General features: G+C 42.3%; 1 protein-coding gene across 3 annotated transcripts in view; it reads right to left on the bottom strand.

Moving 5' to 3' along the window:
- hdhd2 (haloacid dehalogenase-like hydrolase domain containing 2) overlaps nt 1-18,846 on the bottom strand; it is a 27,423-nt gene extending 8,577 nt beyond the window's left edge. The window contains exons 1-5 of one of the 3 annotated variants that reach the window (XM_024430796.2): nt 18,755-18,846; nt 17,196-17,315; nt 16,756-16,964; nt 16,493-16,577; nt 3,035-3,251 (exon numbers count right to left, since the gene is read on the bottom strand). In XM_024430796.2, coding sequence (XP_024286564.1) covers nt 3,035-3,251; nt 16,493-16,577; nt 16,756-16,964; nt 17,196-17,296 — 612 coding nt within the window. In that variant the 5' untranslated portion in view covers nt 17,297-17,315; nt 18,755-18,846. Of the gene's footprint in view, nt 1-3,034; nt 3,252-16,492; nt 16,578-16,755; nt 16,965-17,195; nt 17,316-17,917; nt 17,949-18,740 lie in introns of those variants that run through there. The other 2 variants (XM_024430798.2, XM_024430799.2) reach the window with 2 other exon arrangements.

The following is an 18,846-nucleotide window of genomic DNA, read 5'->3' as shown; positions in this document are numbered from 1 at the left end:
TAATTATTTCGCCTCTATGGTCTATTTGTTGCCTACCTCCCTACATTTGCACACATATTGTTATTGACTGTACATTTATGTGATACTCTGTGTTGTTGTTTGTGTTGCACTGCTTGGCTTTATCTTGGCCAGGTCGCAGTTGTAAATGACAACTTGTTCTCAACCGGCCTACCTGGTTAAATAAAAGGTCAAATCAAAAATACAAAATAAATAAAAAGGGAAGACATCCTCCTCCCTCATGTGGTACCCTTCCTGCAGGCTCATCCTGACATGACCCTCCAGCATGACAATGCCACCAGCCATACTGCTCATTCTGTGCGTGATTGTCAGTGTTCTTCCATGGCCAGCGAAGAGCCCGGATCTCAAAAACATTGAGCACGTCTGGGACCTGTTGAATCGAGGGTGAGGGCTAGGGCCATTCCCCCCAGAAATGTCCGGGAACTTGCAGGTGTCTTGGTGGAAGAGTGGGGTAACATCTCACAGCAAGAACTGGTAAATCTGGTGCAGCTCATGAGGAGGAGATGCACTGCAGTACTTAATGCAGCTGGTGGCCACACCAGATGCTGACTGTTACTTTTGATTTTGACCTCCCCCTTGTTCAAGGACATATTATTTAATTTCTGTTTGTCACATGTCTGTGGAACTTGTTCAGTTTATATCTCAGTTGTTGAATCTTATGTTCATACAAATATTTACACATGTTAAGTTTGCTGAAAATAAACGCAGTTGACAGTGAGAGGACGTTTCTTTTTTTGCTGAGTTTACCTTATTTAAATACAGTACCAGTCAAAAGTTTGGACACCTTCTCATTCAAGGGTTTTTCTTATTTAAAAAAAAATGTGTACTATTTTCTCAATTGTAGAATAATAGTGAAGACATCAACACTATGAAATAACACATGGAATCTTGTAGTAACCAAAAAAGTGTTAAACAAATCTAAATATATATTATATTTGAGATTCTTCAAAGTAGCCACTGTTTGCCTTGACAGCTTTGCACACTCTTGGCATTCTCTCAACCATATTCTTGAGGTAGTCACCTGGAATGCATTTCAATTAACAGGTGTGGCTTTTGCAAAAGTTAATTTGTGGAATTTCTTTCCTTCTTAATGCGTTTGAGCCAATCAGTTGTGTTGTGACAAGGTAGGGGTGGCATACAGAAGATATCCCTATTTGGTAAAAGACCAAGTCCATATAATGCCAAGAACATCTCAAATAAGCAAAGAGAGACAACAATCCATCATTACTTGAAGACATGAAGGTCAGTCAGTACGGAAAATGTCAAGAACTTAGAAAGTTTCTTCAAGTGCAGTCGCAAAAAACATCAAGTGCTATGATGGAACAGGCTCTCATGAGGACCACCACAGGAAAGGAAGACCCAGAGTTACCTCTGCTGCAGAGGATAGGTTCATTAGAGTTACCTCTACTGAGGAGCTCTCATGAGGCCATCTACTAAAACCACTAAAGGACACCAATAAGAAAAAGAGACTTGAGCAATGGACATTAGACCGGTGGAAATGTTATTTGTCCTTTGGTTTGACGAATCCAAATTTGAGATTTTTGGATCCAACCACTGTGTCTTTGTGAGACGCGGAGTAGGTGAACGGATGATCTCTGCATGTGTGGTTCCCACCATTAAGCATGGAGGTGGTGGTGTGGGGTGCATTGCTGGTGACACTGTCAGTGATTTATTTAGAATTCAAGGCACACAAACCAGCACGGCTACCACAGCATTCTGCAGCGATACCCCATCCCATCTGGTTTGCGCTTTTTTGGTAACTACATGATTCCATGTGTTATTTCATAGTTTTGATGTCTTCACTATTATTCTACAATGTAGAAAATAGCACAAAGAAAAAAAAATAATGAGAAGGTGTCCAAACTTGACTGGTACTGTATACTGACTGGAACTGTATACTTATTGATTGCATTACATGTAAAAGGAATGTACATGATGGGGTCAATAAAGGGTGGATAGAGAACTGACTGTATGGAAAGTTACTGAGTCAGACAAGGGTGGATAGAGAACTGGCTGTATGGAAAGTTACTGAGTCAGACAAGGGTGGATAGAGAACTGGCTGTATGGAAAGTTACTGAGTCAGACATGGGGTAGTGCAGAAAGTTCACATTATGTTCCTAAGGAGGGAGGCAAAGGGCACCAGTCTAGTTAGTCTCTGATAAGGCAGACCAGCTGTGGAACTATGGAGGAGCAAGGAATTCAGCTGGAGGTCAAGTCAATAGCTGAAGTGAGAAGAAACCTCTGGGAGGGGGTCCAGAGGGGCCCACCACAACAACCCTCCTACTACAGTCCTCTCACACATACACCTCTACGCCCATGAAGGTTCCAGCATCAGGCAGGACCATGACTACACAAGTGAGATAAAAAATGTAGTTCCCACTTAGCAACAGAGATGTATTGGCTGTCTAGATCTGTAAGGAGGTGACTATTAGGATGTTATAAATATGTGATTGTGAAAGCAGACCTTGTCTTTGTAGATGTATGACCCAATGGGTGAATGAACTTGGTTTGACCACTTCCTATTCGTCCATTTGAGTTTTTACTATGTTTGCTCAGAACCTAACACGATGAATTGGAACGCTGACTAAGCCAGGCCTAATCGCCCAACATCAGTGCCCGACCTCACTAATACTCTTGTGGCTGAATGGAAGCAAGTCCCCTCAGCAATGTTCCAACATCTAGTGGAAAGCCTTCTCAGAAGAGTGGAGGCTGTTATAGCAGCAAAGAGGGGACCAACTCCATATTAATGCTCATGATTTTGGAGTGAGATGTTTGACGAGCAGGTGTCCACATACTTTTGGTCATGTTGTGCATCTGTATTCCCAGTCATGTGAAATCCATAGATTAGGGCCTAATAAATGTATTTCAAATGACTGATTTCCTCATATAAACTGTAACTCAGTAAAATCTTTGAAATTTTTGCATGTTGCATTTATATTTTCGTTAATTGTAGATAACCCTAACCCAACTATATAGGGAACAGGGTACTATTTGGGAGTCCTCCAGTGTGACTCACGTCTCCAATCATGATGGCCTCTTCAGGACAACAGCCAATGTCCCTCAGAGCCTCCAGGAAGAATGTCCCCTCAGGCTTCCCCACAACGGTGGCTTGACAGTCTGTAGCGTACTCTAACCCTGTCACAAAGGCTCCGGGGCCCAGCGCCAGACCATCCTTCCTCTTATAATACCTGGCCTTATGGATGGCTATGAGGGGGGCCCCGTCTAGAACCAGCCTGGTAGATAGAGGAAAAGAGTTTTATTTGATGTGTACTAAGGCAGCTGAGGCTCACATACAAGAAAACACATGTAAAGCAATAAATTGAGATGTGACATACACAATGGGGTCTGAAATGATTAATACCCATGATAAAGGTGAGCAATAATGACTGTATAAAATAGATCAAATACTGAGCTATATTCCTCAAACAGTAAATGTATCGATACGTGTAGAGATTCTTATAAATAAAGTAGTAAAAAGTTTAGTTTTTGGTCCCCATATTCATAGCATGCAGTGACTACACCAAGCTAGAGACTCAACTTGAACAACCTTGTTGGATGCATTTGCAGTTTGTTTTGTTGTGCCCAATAGAAATTCAGAGAAAAAAGCATGTATTGTCATTTGTCACTTTTACTGTAAATAACAATATAATATATTTCTAAACATTTCTACATTAATGTGGATGCTACCATGACTACGGATAATTCTGAATGAGTGAGAAATGTACAGATGATCAAAGGTTTGTATTTATTATCGCTCCCCATTAGCTGCTGTCAAGCCAGCAGCTACTCTTCTTGGGGTCTGGAAAAATGAAGGCAGTTATAGAATTTTAAAAACATTACAATACATTCATAACATGTTATCATGTGTGTGTATGCATGTATCTGTGCCTGTGTGTGTCTCTTCACAGTCCACGCTGTTCCACAAGGTGTTTCTAACTGGTTTTGTTTTTTTAATCTGCTTGCATCAGTTACCTGATGTTGAATAGAGTTCCATGTAGTCATGGCTCTATGTAGTACTGTGCGCCTCCCATAGTCTGTTCTGGACTTGGGGACTGTGAAGAGACCTCTGGTGGCATGTCTTGTGGAGTTTGCATGGGTGTCTGAGCTGTGTGTTAGTAGTTTAAACAGACCTCTGGTGGCATGTCTTGTGGTGTTTGCATGGGTGTTTTTTATTTTTTATTTTTATTTCACCTTTATTTAACCAGGTAGGCCAGTTGAGAACAAGTTCTCATTTGCAACTGCGACCTGGCCAAGATAAAGCATAGCAGTGTGAGCAGACAACACAGAGTTACACATGGAATAAACAATTAACAAGTCAATAACACAGTAGAAAACAAAGGGGGGAGTCTATATACAATGTGTGCAAAAGGCATGAGGAGGTAGGCGAATAATTACAATTTTGCAGATTAACACTGGAGTGATAAATGATCAGATGGTCATGTACAGGTAGAGATATTGGTGTGCAAAAGAGCAAGTAAATAAATAAAAACAGTATGGGGATGAGGTAGGTGAAAATGGGTGGGCTATTTACCAATAGACTATGTACAGCAGCAGCGATCGGTTAGCTGCTCAGATAGCTGGTGTTTGAAGTTGGTGAGGGAGATAAAAGTCTCCAACTTCAGCGATTTTGCAATTCGTTCCAGTCACAGGCAGCAGAGTACTGGAACGAAAGGCGGCCAAATGAGGTGTTGGCTTTAGGGATGATCAGTGAGATACACCTGCTGGAGCGCGTGCTACGGATGGGTGTTGCCATCGTGACCAGTGAACTGAGATAAGGCGGAGCTTTACCTAGCATGGACTTGTAGATGACCTGGAGCCAGTGGGTCTGGCGACGAATATGTAACGAGGGCCAGCCGACTAGAGCATACAGGTCGCAGTGGTGGGTGGTATAAGGTGCTTTAGTGACGAAACGGATGGCACTGTGATAGACTGCATCCAGTTTGCTGAGTAGAGTGTTGGAAGCCATTTTGTAGATGACATCGCCGAAGTCGAGGATCGGAAGGATAGTCAGTTTTACTAGGGTAAGCTTGGCGGCGTGAGTGAAGGAGGCTTTGTTACGGAATAGAAAGCCGTGTCTGCCTTGTTCTGAGACAACTGCAATTTTCCCAAGTCCCTCTGTTGTATCAATATGATTTGAACATGAGTTTACAATTCAGGGTTACTCCAAGCAGTTTAGTCACTTCAACTTCTACAGTTTCCACATTATTTAGTTGAGGTTTAGTCAATGTGTCCCTAATATAAATATTTTAAAAACTAAAAGTATTGTGACTAACTTCTCCCTTGTCACCCACTCTGAAACTAAGTGCAGCTCTTTGTTAAGTGTTGCAGTCATTTCAGTCGCTGTAGTAGCTGACGTGTATAGTGTTGAGATTTCCACATACATAGACACACTGACTTTACTCCCAGGACTGCGGATTGTCCCAGGTTTGTGGCAGTCTAGATCCCTGCTGTTTGTTGTGTTCAACCTTCCCTGTGACCTGCCCTGTCTGGAACTGCGAGGAGTAACAGCGTAGCCTACGTTGCTACCATGACAAAGACCAACGCCAGTGGGAGTATTGTTGAGGAAAGTGGTGTCTATCACATGTGAAGGATCTTTTAAAATGAACAAAAAGAGAATACACACAGTTGTTACAACAACAAGAAAATAGCCTAAAGTGTTTTGTCCAAATACTCATGGATTCTACTAATAAAAGAATGGACGACCTGACCAGAGAGGTCCAGGACCTGAAGAACAGTTTGTAGTTCTACCTGGGTCAGCTCGGTGAGTTGAAACATGAGAGCAACAAGATGACAGCAATCTGTAAGTCATTGAGAGAGGACATCAGTTTTGTGTGAATCCATGATTACAATGACAGATAAATCAGACTCAAAGGACAATCAAGACGGAGCAACATGGTTCTGGACGGAATTGTAGAATCTCCACATGAGACCTGGACGGAGTCTGAGGACAAAGTGAGGGAAATGATCTCTGAGAAATTGAAGATGGACCACAGGAAGATTGAGGTGATAGGCCCAGGCCGATAGTGGTCAAGTTCCTGAGGTTTAAGGACAAGGTAGCGGTTCTGGAAAGAGCCAATAACTTTAGAGGAATGTATATCTTCCTCAACGAGGACTATCCTGAAGCTGTGTGCCAGAAGAGGAAAGAACTGATCCCAGCAATGAAAGCTGCCAGAGCGTGTGGGGACATTGCTTACATCCGCTACGACAGGCTCATTGTCAAGAAGCCTGGTAGGGATGAGAGAGCCAAGACTATGGGTTCGTAGCTTCAACCCCGCAGCGCACAAGCACCAATTTATTTTGATTTACTTATTTTTTTTAATTTAACTAGTCAAGTCAGTAAAGAGCAAATTCTTATTTACAATGACGGCCTAGGAACAGTGGGATAACTAACCAAAAGGCAAAAGACCTCCTGCGGGGACGGAGATTATAAAAAATATATATATACAGTTGAAGTCAGAAGTTTACATACACCTTAGCCAACTACATTTAAAATCAGTTGTTCACCATTCCTGACATTTAATCCTAGTAAAAATGCCCTGTCTTACGTCAGTTAGGATCACCACTTTACTTTAAGAATGTGAAATGTCAGAATAATAGTAGAGAGAATTATTTATTTCACCTTTAATTTCTTCCATCACATTCCCAGTGGATCAGAAGTTTACATACACTCAATTAGTGTTTGGTAGCATTGCTTTTAAATTGTTTAACTTGGGTCAACCGTTTCGGGTAGCCTTCCACAAGCTTCCCACAATAAGTTGGGTGAATTTTGGCCGTTTCCTCTTGACAGAGCTGGTGTAACTGAGTCAGGTTTGTAGGCCTCCTTGCTCGCACATGCCTTTTCAGTTCTGCCAAAAATAATTCTATACACATTTTCTATAGGATTGAGGTCAGGGCTTTGTGATGGCAACTCCAACACCTTGACTTTGTCCTTAAGCCATTTTGCCACAACTTTGGAAGTATGTTTGGGGTTATTGTCCATTTGGAAGACCCATTTGCGACCAAGCTTTAACTTCCTGACTGAAGTCTTGAGATGTTGCGTCAATGTATCCACATAATTTTACTTCCTCATGAAGCCATCTATTTGTGAAGCGCACCAGTCCCTCCTGCAGCAAAGCACCCCCTCCTGCAGCAAAGCACCCCCACAACATGATGCTGCCACCCCTGTGCTTTACGGTTGGGATGATGTTCTTCGGCTTGCAAGCATCCCCCTTTTTCTCCAAACATAACGATGGTCATTATGGCCAAACAGTTCTATATTTGTTTCATCAGACTAGAGGACATTTCTCCAAAAAGTACAATCTATGTCCCCATGTGCAGTTGAAAACTGTAGTCTGGCTTTTTTATGGCGGTTTTGGAGCAGTGGCTTCTTCCTTGCTGAGTGGCCTTTCAGGTTATGTCGATATAGGACTCGTTTTACTGTGGATATAGATACTTTTGTACCTGTTTCCTCCAGCATCTTCACAAGGTCCTTTACTGTTGTTCTGGGATTGATGTGCACTTTTCGCACCAAAGTACATTAATCTCTAGGAGACAGAACAGAACGCGTCTCCTTCCTGAGAAGTATGATGGCTGTGTGGTCCCATGGTGTTTATACTTCCGTACTATTGTTTGTACAGTTGAACGTGGTACCTTCAGGCGTTTGGAAATTGCATCCAAGGATGAACCAGACTTGTGGAGGTCTACAAAAAAATTTTCTGAGATCTTGGCTGATTTCTTTTGATTTTCCCATGATGTCAAGCTAAGAGGCACTGAGTTTGAAGGTAGGCCTTGAAATATATCCACAGGTACACCTCCAAATGACTCAAATTATGTCAATTAGCCTATCAGAAGCTTCTAAAGCCATGACAATTTTCTGGAATTTTCCAAGCTGTTTAAAGGCACAGTCAACTTAGTGTATGTAAACTTCTGACCCACTGGAATTGTGATACAGTCAGTTAGAAGTGAAATAATCTGTAAACAATTGTTGGAAAAATTACTTGTGTCATTCACAAAATAGATGTCCTAACCAACTTACCAAAACTTTAGTTTGTTAACAAGAAATTTGTGGAGTGGTTGAAAAACTAGTTTTAATGACTAGAACCTAAATGTATGTAAACTTTTTACTAATACTGTAGAAATGTGTTATTAAGCTGTATCTGTACCCAGTAAGCAGTGATCACAATATAGTGGCTATTTCCAGGAAAGACAAAGTTCCAACATCTGGGCCTAAAATAGTGTATAAGAGATCATACAAAATATTTTTCTGGGACTTGTGGATGTTAAAAATATGTGTTGGTCTGATGTGATTAATGAGGAGCATCCAGACGCTGCACTTGATGAATTTATGAAAATTGCTTCTTCCAATTATTGATAAACATACACCTGTTAGGAAACTGACTGTTAGAACTGTTAAGGCTCCATGGATTGATGAGGAACTGAAAAAATGTATGGTTGAAAGAGATGGGAGCAAAAGGAGTGGCTAATAAGTCTGGCTGTACATCTGACTGGCTGACTTACTGCAAATTGAGAAATGATGTGACTAAACTCAACAAGAAGAAGAAGAAACTTCATTACGAAGCCAAGATCAATGATCGAAAGAAACTTGAGTACTTTAAATGAAATTATTGGCAGAAAGACTATTTCAACTCCATCTTTCATTTGAATGATTATTTAATTGGCAAAATCGGCAAACTTAGGAAACGCCAACAACGAACAGTGAGCAATTGTATTCATGCATAAAAAAACGAATGAAAGAAAAGCATTGCAAGTATGCATTTTGTAAAGTTAGTGGGGGAGAGGTGTAATTTTTTTGTTATCAATCAATAATGTCAAACCTCCAGGCATTGACAACTTAGACAGAAAGCTACTGAGGATGGTGGCTGACTATAGCCACTCCTATCTGTCATATCTTTAATCTGAGCCTAGAAGTCCTTGTCCTCAAGGCTGGAGGGAAGACAAAGTAATTTCGATACCCAAGAGTGGTAAAGTGACCTTTACTGGTTCTAACAGCAGACCTATAAGCTTGCTACCAGCTCTTAGCAAACTGTTGGAAAAAAATTGTGTTTGACCAAATACAATTTCTCTGTAAACAAATGAACAACAGACTTTCAGCATGCTTACAGAGAAGGGCACACAACATGTACTGCACTGAAACAAATGACTGATGATTGGTTGAAAGACATTGATAAGAAGATTGTAGGAGCTGTACTGTTAGATTTCAGCGCAGCCTTTGATATTATTGACCATAACCTGTTGTTGAAAAAACATGTGCCATATCGTGGATTCAGTGCTATCTAATAGAACTCAAAGGCTTTCCTTTAATGGAAGCTTCTCTAATGTCAAACATGTGAAGTGTACCACAGGGCAGCTCTCTGGGCCCTCTACTCTTTTGACCAATGACCTGCCACTGGCATTAAACACAGCATGTGTGTCCATGTATGCTGATAATTCAACCATATACGCATCAGCAACCACAGCTAATGAAGTCACTGAAACCCTTAACAAAGAGTTGCAGTCTGTTTTGGAATGGGTGGCCAGTAATAAACTGGTCCTGAACATCTCTAAAACTAAAAGCATTGTATTTGGTACATATAATTCCCTAAGTTCTAGACCTCAGCTGTATCTGGTAATGAATGGTGTGGCTGTGGAACAAGTTGAGGAGTAATTTACAAGTAATTTAAACTATCATGGTCAAAACATATAGATTCAATGGTTGTAAAGATGGGGAGAGGTCTGTCCGTAATACAGAGATGGGGAGAGGTCTGGCCATAATAAAGAGATGCTCTGCTTTTTTGACACCACACTCCAAAAAGCAAGGTCTGCAGGCTCTAGTTTTGTCTAATCTTGATTATTGTCCAGTCGTGTGATCCAGTGCTGCAAGGAAAGACCTGGTTAAGCTGCATCTGGCCCAGAACAGAGCGGCACGTTCTGCTCTTCATTGTAATCAGAGGAATGATATAAATACTATGCATGCCAGCCAGTCTCTCCTGGCTAAGAGTTGAGGAAAGACTGACTGCGTCACTTCTCTTTAAAAGAAACATTGTGTTGAAAATCCCAAATTGTTTGCATAGTCAACTTACACACAGCTCTGACACACACACTTATCCAACCAGACATGCCACCAGGGGTCTTTTCACAGTCCCCAAATCCAGAACAAATTCAAGAAAACATACTGTACTATAGAGCCCTTATTGCATGGAACCTCCTTTCATCTCATATTGCTCAAATACACAGCAAACCTGGTTTAAAAAACAGATGAAGCAATGCCTCTCCCCTATTTGACATAGATAGTTTGTGTGTATGCATAGATATTTTTGTCATACTGTATTGCTTTATCTTGGCCAGGTCGCAGTTGTAAATGAGAACTTGTTCTCAACTGGCCTACCTGGTTAAATAGAGAAATACATTTTAAAAAATGTAGGCTGTGTGTGCCTATTAAAAATGTATGTAGTTCTGTCCTTGAGCTGTTCTTATCTAATGATGTTCTGTATTGTTTCATGTTTGTGTGGAATCCAGGAAGAGTAGCTGCTGCTTTTGCAACCGCTAATGGGTATTCTAATTAAATACAACCCCCCCCCAAAAAACAAATATTTTTCAAATAAAATCAAATTGTATTTGTCACCTGCGCTGAATACAACAGGTATACAACCTTACCATGAAATGTTTACTTACAAGCCCTTAACCAACAATGCAGTTCAAGAAATAGTTAAGAAAATATTTACTGGAATAAACTGAAGTTTAAAAAAAATCTAAAAATCAAACAGTAACAAGATATTAACATAACAATAACGAGGCACAGGGGATAACGGTACCGAGTCAATGTGTGGGGGTACAGGTTAGTTGAGGTAATTTGTAACGTGACTACGCATAGATAATAAACAGCGAGTAGCAGCAGTGTAAAAACAAAGGGACGGGGGTGGTCAATGTAAATAGTCCAGGTGGCCATTGGATTAATTGTTCAGCAGTCTTATGGCTTGGGGGTCCGAGACTTGGCACTCTAGTACCGCTTGCCGTGCGGTAGCAGAGAGAACAGTGTGTGACCGGGGTGACTAGAGTCATTGACAATTTTTTGGGCCTTCCAGTCTCCTGAGGGGGAAAATGTGTTGTCGTGCCCTATTCACAACTGTCTTGGTGTGTTTGGACCATAATAGTTCGTTGGTGATGTGGACACCAAGGAACTTGAAACTCGATCTGCTCCACTTCAGGCCCGTCAATGTTAATGGGGGCTTGTTCGGCCCTCCTTTTCCTATAGTCCATAATCAGCTCCTTGTTCTTGCTCATATTGAGGGAGAGGTTGTTGTCCTGGCTCAACACTGCCAGGTCTCTGACCTCCTCCCTATAGGCTTTCACATTGTTGTTGGCCTACCACTGTTGGGTCGTCAGCAAACTTAATGATGGTGTTGGAGTCGTGTTTGGCCACACAGTCGTGGGTGAACAGGGAATACAGGAGGTGACTAAGCACGCACCCCTGAGGGGCCCCAGGGTTGAGGATCAGCGTGGCAGACGTGTTGTTGCCTACCCTCACCACCTGGGGGCGGCCCATCAGGAAGTCTAGGACCCAGTTGCAGAGGGAGGTGTTGTTGCCTACCCTCACCACCTGGGGGCGGCCCATCAGGAAGTCTATGATCCAGTTGCAGAGTGAGGTGTTGTTGTCTACCCTTACCACCTGGGGGCGGCCCATCAGGAAGTCTAGGATCCAGTTGCAGAGGGAGCTGTTTAGACCCAGGGTCCTTAGTGATGAGCTTTGAGGGCACTATGGTGTTAAACGCTGAGCTGTAGTCAATGAACAGCATTCTCAAATAGGTGTTCCTTTTGTCCAGGTGGGAAAGGGCAGTGTGGAGTGTGATTGAGATCGAGTCACCTGAGGATCTGTTGGAGCCGTATGCGATTTGGAATGGGTCTAGGGCATGGTGTTGTGAGCCATGACCAGCAATTCAAAGCACTTCATGGCTACCAACATGAGTGCTACGGGGCGGTAACCATTTAGACTGGTTACCGCCTAAATGGACGTTTTCTTGGGCACAGTGACTATGGTGGTCTGTTTGAAACATGTAGGTATTACAGACTCGGTCAGGGACAGGTTGAACATGTCAGTGAAGACACTTGACAGATGGTCCACGCATGCTTTGAGTTCACGTCCTGGTAATACATCTCGCCCTGCGGCTTTGTGAATGTTAAAGGTCTTGCTATGGAGAGTGATCGCAGTCTGGAACAGCTGGTACTCACACGCTTCAGTGTTGCTTGCCTCAAAGCGAGCATGAAAGGAATTTAGCTCGTCTGGAGTCCCTGGGCGGCTCACTGCTGGGTTTCCCTTTGTAGTCGCACTGCTTCTTAACACAGCGCGCATCCAACCCGGAAGACAGCTGCACCAATGTGTCGGAGGAAACACCGTGCACCTGGCGACCTGGTTAGCGTGCACTGCGCAAGGCCCGCCACAGGAGTCGCTAGTGCGTGATGAGACAAGGATATCCTTACCGGCCAAACCCTCCCTAACCCGGAAGACGCTAGGCCAATTGTGCATCGCACCACGGACCTCCCGGTCACGGCCGGCTGCGACAGAGCCTGGGCGTGAACCCAGAGTTTCTGGTGGCACAGCTAGCACTGCGAACCCCGAGTCTCTGGAAGTCACTGCTATTAGCTTCACGACTGACATCTGGACCAGCGATGTCAGTCCCATGAGCATGCTGAGTCTGACAGCACAGTGGGTCGACGAGGACTTCGTACTGAGGAAAGCCGTATTGCAAGGTAAAGAATGTGCTGGTTCTCATACCGCTGGTGCCATTTCAATGGCATTTGAGAACATGTATAAAACTTGGAAACATGAACATACTCCTAGGTCCATTCGAACAACTGACTGGAGAAATAAGCTCATCAACTGTGTCTGCAGCAGACGTGATACTCTCTGTCATGGCATTGAAACACCTACTCAACTAATCTGCCGACAGATCGTGGGGTTAACTTGGAAAAGTACTCTACTAGAGGCTGTGAACTAGTGATTTGGTGGCATTCTCTCTGAGCCTCTTTACTGTCACCACCATGCTCGATGCTAGGTACAAGGACCGCTACTTCTTTAACAGGCATTCTCTCTGAGCCTCTTTACTGCGTCTCCACCATGCTCGATGCTAGGTACAAGGATCACTACTTCGATGCAGACAAAAAACAATGTTTACCTGAAATGGATGGAAATGGACACAGTTACAGTGCGCACCGAGGAAGAGGACCCACGACAGAAGAGGCCACGGACAGAGCTGAAACTTCAACGCTTAACATGTATGATGAAATCCTGGTTAAGAATGAAACGACTGAACGAAACAGCACAGCAAGTAAGTGAAATAAATAAAAAAATTGTATGTTTTACTGGTAATGGGGACATACGTAAATGACAACTAAATAACTTTTGGTCAGTGTGTGAGTGTTTCAACTGTTTAACTGAACTAGAATACTTAAAAGCTCGCTCAAATTTTAAATATCGGCATCAGGTTTTGGCAAGGAAAATATTGGACATGGGTAAAAAAAATCAAATCGGTGCATCCCCAGTGTTCGCCTGCATTAAAGTCCCACGAGGAGCGACGCTTCTGGATGAGCATCTCTTGTTTGCTTATGGCCTTGAGTGCCGTCTTAGTGCCAGCATCGGTTTGTGGTGGAAATAGAAGGCTACAAATAATATAGATGAGAACTCTTGGAGATAGTCTGGTCTACAGCTTATCATGAGGTATTATACCTCAGGCAATCAATAACTTGATGCTTCTAACACACCGACAGCGCCATTGCGCAAAATAGTACGCAGCATCATCTGGATATGTTTGCAACAAAAGTTCAACACTCACCTTCTGCTACCATTTCTGTCAAGCCGTCTACACATACAGTTTGACGCATACGTTCGATAAATCCAATGTACGCACCACACCGAACGCACTGCAAATGCCTCTGCAATACAATGCTGCAAGGCAAACGCAGCATTTCATTGGAAATGAATGTCATTCTAGAGTACCAAAATGCAATGATGCTGTTGGTGTGTTCAAAGCGTGAGGCTTTTTTAATATTAGATATCGCCAACAGTTATTGACAAATAGACACACATCCCCGCCCCTCGTCTTACCAGACGTAGCTGCTCTGTCCTGCCGAAACACTGAGAAGCCAGCCAGCTCTATATTATCAGTGTCGTCGGTCAGCCAAGTCTCGGTGAAAAGTAAGATATTTCAGTTTAATGTCCCGTTGGTAGGATAGTCTTAATTGTAGATGGTCCAGTGGGTTTTACAATGATTGCATGTTGGCCAATAAAACCGAGGGTAGCAGTGGTTTACCTACTCGGCAAATTCTTACAAGGCATCCCACCCTCCTCCCCCTTTTCACCATCTTTTCTTCATGCTGATGACGGGGATTTGGCCTTGTCTCGACAAAGCGTTGGACTCATTCATTTCACACGTTATCTAGATAAGATCATAGTCCCAAGACATGCTAACTAGAGGTGGACCGATTAATCGGAATGGGCGATTAATTAGGGCCGATTTCAGGTTTTCATAACAATCGGAAATCGGTATATTTGGGCGCCGATTTTGCCGTTTTTTTTTTTTTTTTTTTTTTTTTTTTACACCTTTATTATTTTCAATGACGGCCCTAGGAACGTTCTGAACGACAGATTTTTACCTTGTCAGCTCGGGGGATCCAATCTTGCAACCTTACAGTTAACTAGTCCAACGCTCTAACCACCTGATTACATTGCACTCCACGAGGAGCCTGCCTGTTACGCGAATGCAGTAAGCCAAGGTAAGTTGCTAGCTCGCATTAAACTTATCTTATAAAAAAACAATCAACGACTGTCGTTGCTCCAACGTGTACTTAACCATAAACATAAATGCCTTTCTTCAAATCAATACACAAGTATATATTTTTAAACCTGCATATTTAGCTAAAAGAAATCCAGGTTAGCAGGCAATATTAACCAGGTGAAATTGTGTCACTTCTCTTGCATTCATTGCACGCAGAGTCAGGGTATATGCAACAGTTTGGGCCGCCTGGCTCTTTGCGAACTAATTTGCCAGAATTTTACGCAATGATGACATTGAAGGTTGTGCAATGTAACAGGAATATTTAGACTCATGGATGCCACCCGTTATATAAAATACGGAACGGAATAAACGTTTTGTTTTCGAGGTGATAGTTTCCGGATTTGCCCTAAGGCTCGTATTTCTGTGTGTTTATAGTTAAGTCTATGATTTGATATTTGATAGAGCAGTCTGACTGAGGGGTTGTAGGCAGCAGCAGGCTTGTAATAGTCAAAGGTATATGGTTTAGAGAGAAATAGTCGACGCGTTATAATTCCTGTAATAACTTGCGGCTGAACTTGAAAGGGGTTCCTTCATTATTTTACCGTTCATGTCTTCCATAGAGAATGTCTTGATCTACTTCAAATAAGGTCTGTGTTTCGTGCAGGTTAGGGTGCAGGTTTAAACCGCCTCTGTTCATGTCTTCCAAAGAGAATGTCTTGATCTACTTCAGATAAGGTCTGTGTTTCGTGCTTAAACCACCTCGGCATTTTGATACCCGTGTAAATCTCACTAGGATAAAGGTAACGTTTGTCAACATATTTTCATAAATCCACTCTACAATTTTTTATATATTTTTTTATCTTCGCTTATATTTAGCCAATATTGATCAGAGTTACCTTGTCCTATGGATATCTACAGTTATAAAATTGGCAAGGTGGTGTAACCCTACACGAAACACAGACCTTATTTTAAGTGAATATAAAAATATCCTATGGAATAAATGAATGAAGGAACCGCTTTTCAGATTTTGCTAGGTGTCATGGGAATTATGACTCGCACTTTGGTAGTCAATTCTTACCATGTCCATTATTAAAATAGGATTTCCTGCATATAGAAATTATGTTTTCAACATTCATCACAGGTAACTTAAACTCTATTTTTATTCAAACAGTTGAGAGTATTTGTCTCCTAAGCAGACTCTTCAGTATCATTGTCACTTCAGAGCTGTTTCTGTGTGTGTGTGTGGTGTGTGTGTGAGAGAGAGAGAGACAGATGGCAGAGAAAAGCAGAGCACCAGACTATTACATGGAATTGGCACCAGAGAAAGCAAGGTGTCTTATTTGTGATAAAGATGTAAGCATGGAGTCAGCAACGGCTAAATCAAAAAATACCACCAACCTGTGGAATCACCTTAAGAACAAACATCCAAAAACCCATAATATGTATTATATTAAGTTAAAATAGAAGTGTTCATTGAGTATTGTTGCAATTGTCATTATTACAAAAATGTGTGTGTATGTATATAAATACTTTTTTTATTATTATTTTTTATAAATGTATTATTATTTATTTATTTTTAAATCGTCCGATTAATCGGTATCGGCTTTTTTGTCCTCCAATAATCGGTATCGGCGTTGAAAAATCATAATTGGTCGACCTCTAATGCTAACCTTTCACCATTACAATAACAGTGGGGTTACAGTATGAGGACTGACTCAGCGGTTTACCTGAATGCTTTGTTGAGCGTCTGGTAGTTGAAGTGGTCTGGAGCTAAGCCTATCACCACAGCGTTGGGTTTGGATGTCTCCATACCTGCAGCACAACATGGATAGAAGACGCTTTATAGAGTTAAAGCTACACCCGCATCTCAAATGGCACCATATGCCCTATACAGTGCACTACTTCTGACCAGGGTCCATACAGCTCCATTGGGATGCTAAATGTAAGTTAGTTTGCAATCTGCTCTGCCTCATCTAGCCCTGGCTCTCACCTGAGAAGTCCTCCAGTGCACTGTCCGCCACCAGCAGTAGGGGGCGTAGTTGTCTCTGCTCCACGAGGCTCCTGGCTGCTGTCAGGGACGTGAAGATCTCCTGCTCCTGGATGTCAAACTTCAGACTGTGGAGACGCTCCACAAGGTTCCTCTTACACTCCTTAGTGGTGTTGGTCACAAACTTCACCGCTACAGAGGACTGACGCAACCTAGTGTATAAACCCCAAACAGAGACCGTGTGACTTCAGAAGAAACTCACAGAATTGAGGACTGGGTGAGTACTGAATATGGGGACTGAGGCATGCTGCAGAAAGAAAATCTTAGACGTATTTGTGACTTCTTACTTTCAGATGTAACCAGAGGGTTGTGCGAGCAACTTAGGACAAAGTGGCTGGGTGAGTACTGAATAACAAGGATAACAGGGCTCTGGGCAGACTGACCTGTGGAGGGCGTCCTGTGCTCCAGGCACGGCTGTGTCTTCTACATGGAGGGTTCCACTCAGGTCAATCAGCACTGCCTTCAGAGCCCGTCTGGTCGCCATGATACCAGGTACCTATGTACTGTATACATACACCATTATTGATAGAGATAAATCCATGCACATAGAGATCCTATTCAATTAGTTGAGTATCTGGAGGATCAGCATTTGTAGTAATCGAACCCACAAATGCTGATGCTCCAGATACTCAACTAGTCTAAAGGCCCGTTTTATTACTTCTTTAATCATAACAAGTTTTCAGCTGTGCTAACATAATGCAAAAGGGTTTTCTAATGATCAATTAGCCTTTTAAAATTATACATTTGGATTAGCTAACACAATGTGCCATTGGAACACAGGAGTGATGGTTGCTGATAATGGGCCTCTGTACGCCTATGTAGATATTCAATTTTTCAAATCTGCCTTTTCCAGCTACAATAGTCATTTACAACATTAACAATGTCTACACTGAATTTCTGATCAATTATTTATTTTTTATTTTTTGTTATTTTAATGGACAAAATTTTGATTTTCTTTTTTTTTTAATTACATTTCTAAGTGACCCCAAACTTTTGAACGGTAGTTAGTGGATTAAACAACGGGGCTAAATTCAAATTCAAAGAGCGCGTCCTCGCGCTTATAGCTTGCTAGCTAGTTTTCTACGTTTTACAGGAACGCACTCACCGGCCAAGCACACGCACTGTCGTGGATGCGAGGTCCGATCCCACTTCTGACACCAGTGTAATGAGGGAGGGAGCAGGTCTCGAACCCTCGACCTTCTAGCCCGAGGCGCGCTATCGACTGATATTTTATTTTACCTTTATTTAACTAGGCATGTCAGTTAAGAACAAATTCTTATTTTCAATGAGGGCCTAGGAACAGTGGGTTAACTGCCTGTTCAGGGGCAGAACGACAGATTTGTACCTTGTCAGCTCGGGGACTTGAACTTGAAACCTTCCGGTCACTAGTCCAACGCTCTAACCACTAGGCTTCCCTGCCGCCCCATAAAGGTTCTCTGTATGTATATATATATATATATATATATATACACACACATACACACAGAGCAATATACAATCCACATCTCTAAATAATAGGGGATTACACAGCTGAGTTTGCGCTCCATGCAGGGGGTTTGTGTAACTAACATAGTGGTGGAAGGGTAAAGCTAGGAAAACATGGGGATGATGGGGGTGTGTATAATCATCGTACATAGGCCTTATTTGGATAAAGGTTCTCTGTATAATTAAGAAAACTAGGAAATAAATATAGTAGCTCAATCCACCGGTAGGCTTTATTCTGGTTGCCAACGTATCTAAAGCAAAGCTGAAGAGAAATCAGAGCTGCAACAGGGTGAGCAAACAGACCAACGATACAGGCTAACTAGCAAACATAACTAGCCTGTTGGGGAAAGACCTAGCTACTACTAGTGTTGTTTGAGAGTTGCCGTAGTTGCTATCAATGTAATGTTTAAGAATGATACATAAGGTAGTGTGTAAAGAAATACCAAAACTCCAGTACTTCGAAAACGCAGGCTAAGTGCGGTATGAAGTTCCGCAGCTTCCGCCCACAGCTGGCAGAACGTAAACTCTGACGTTTATATTTTGCGGTCC

This window comes from Oncorhynchus tshawytscha, linkage group LG09, assembly GCF_018296145.1.
Source record: "Oncorhynchus tshawytscha isolate Ot180627B linkage group LG09, Otsh_v2.0, whole genome shotgun sequence".
Lineage (NCBI taxonomy): Eukaryota > Metazoa > Chordata > Actinopteri > Salmoniformes > Salmonidae > Oncorhynchus > Oncorhynchus tshawytscha.
Note: the sequence above shows the minus strand (reverse complement) of the source record. Positions and strands in the feature narration are given on the sequence as shown.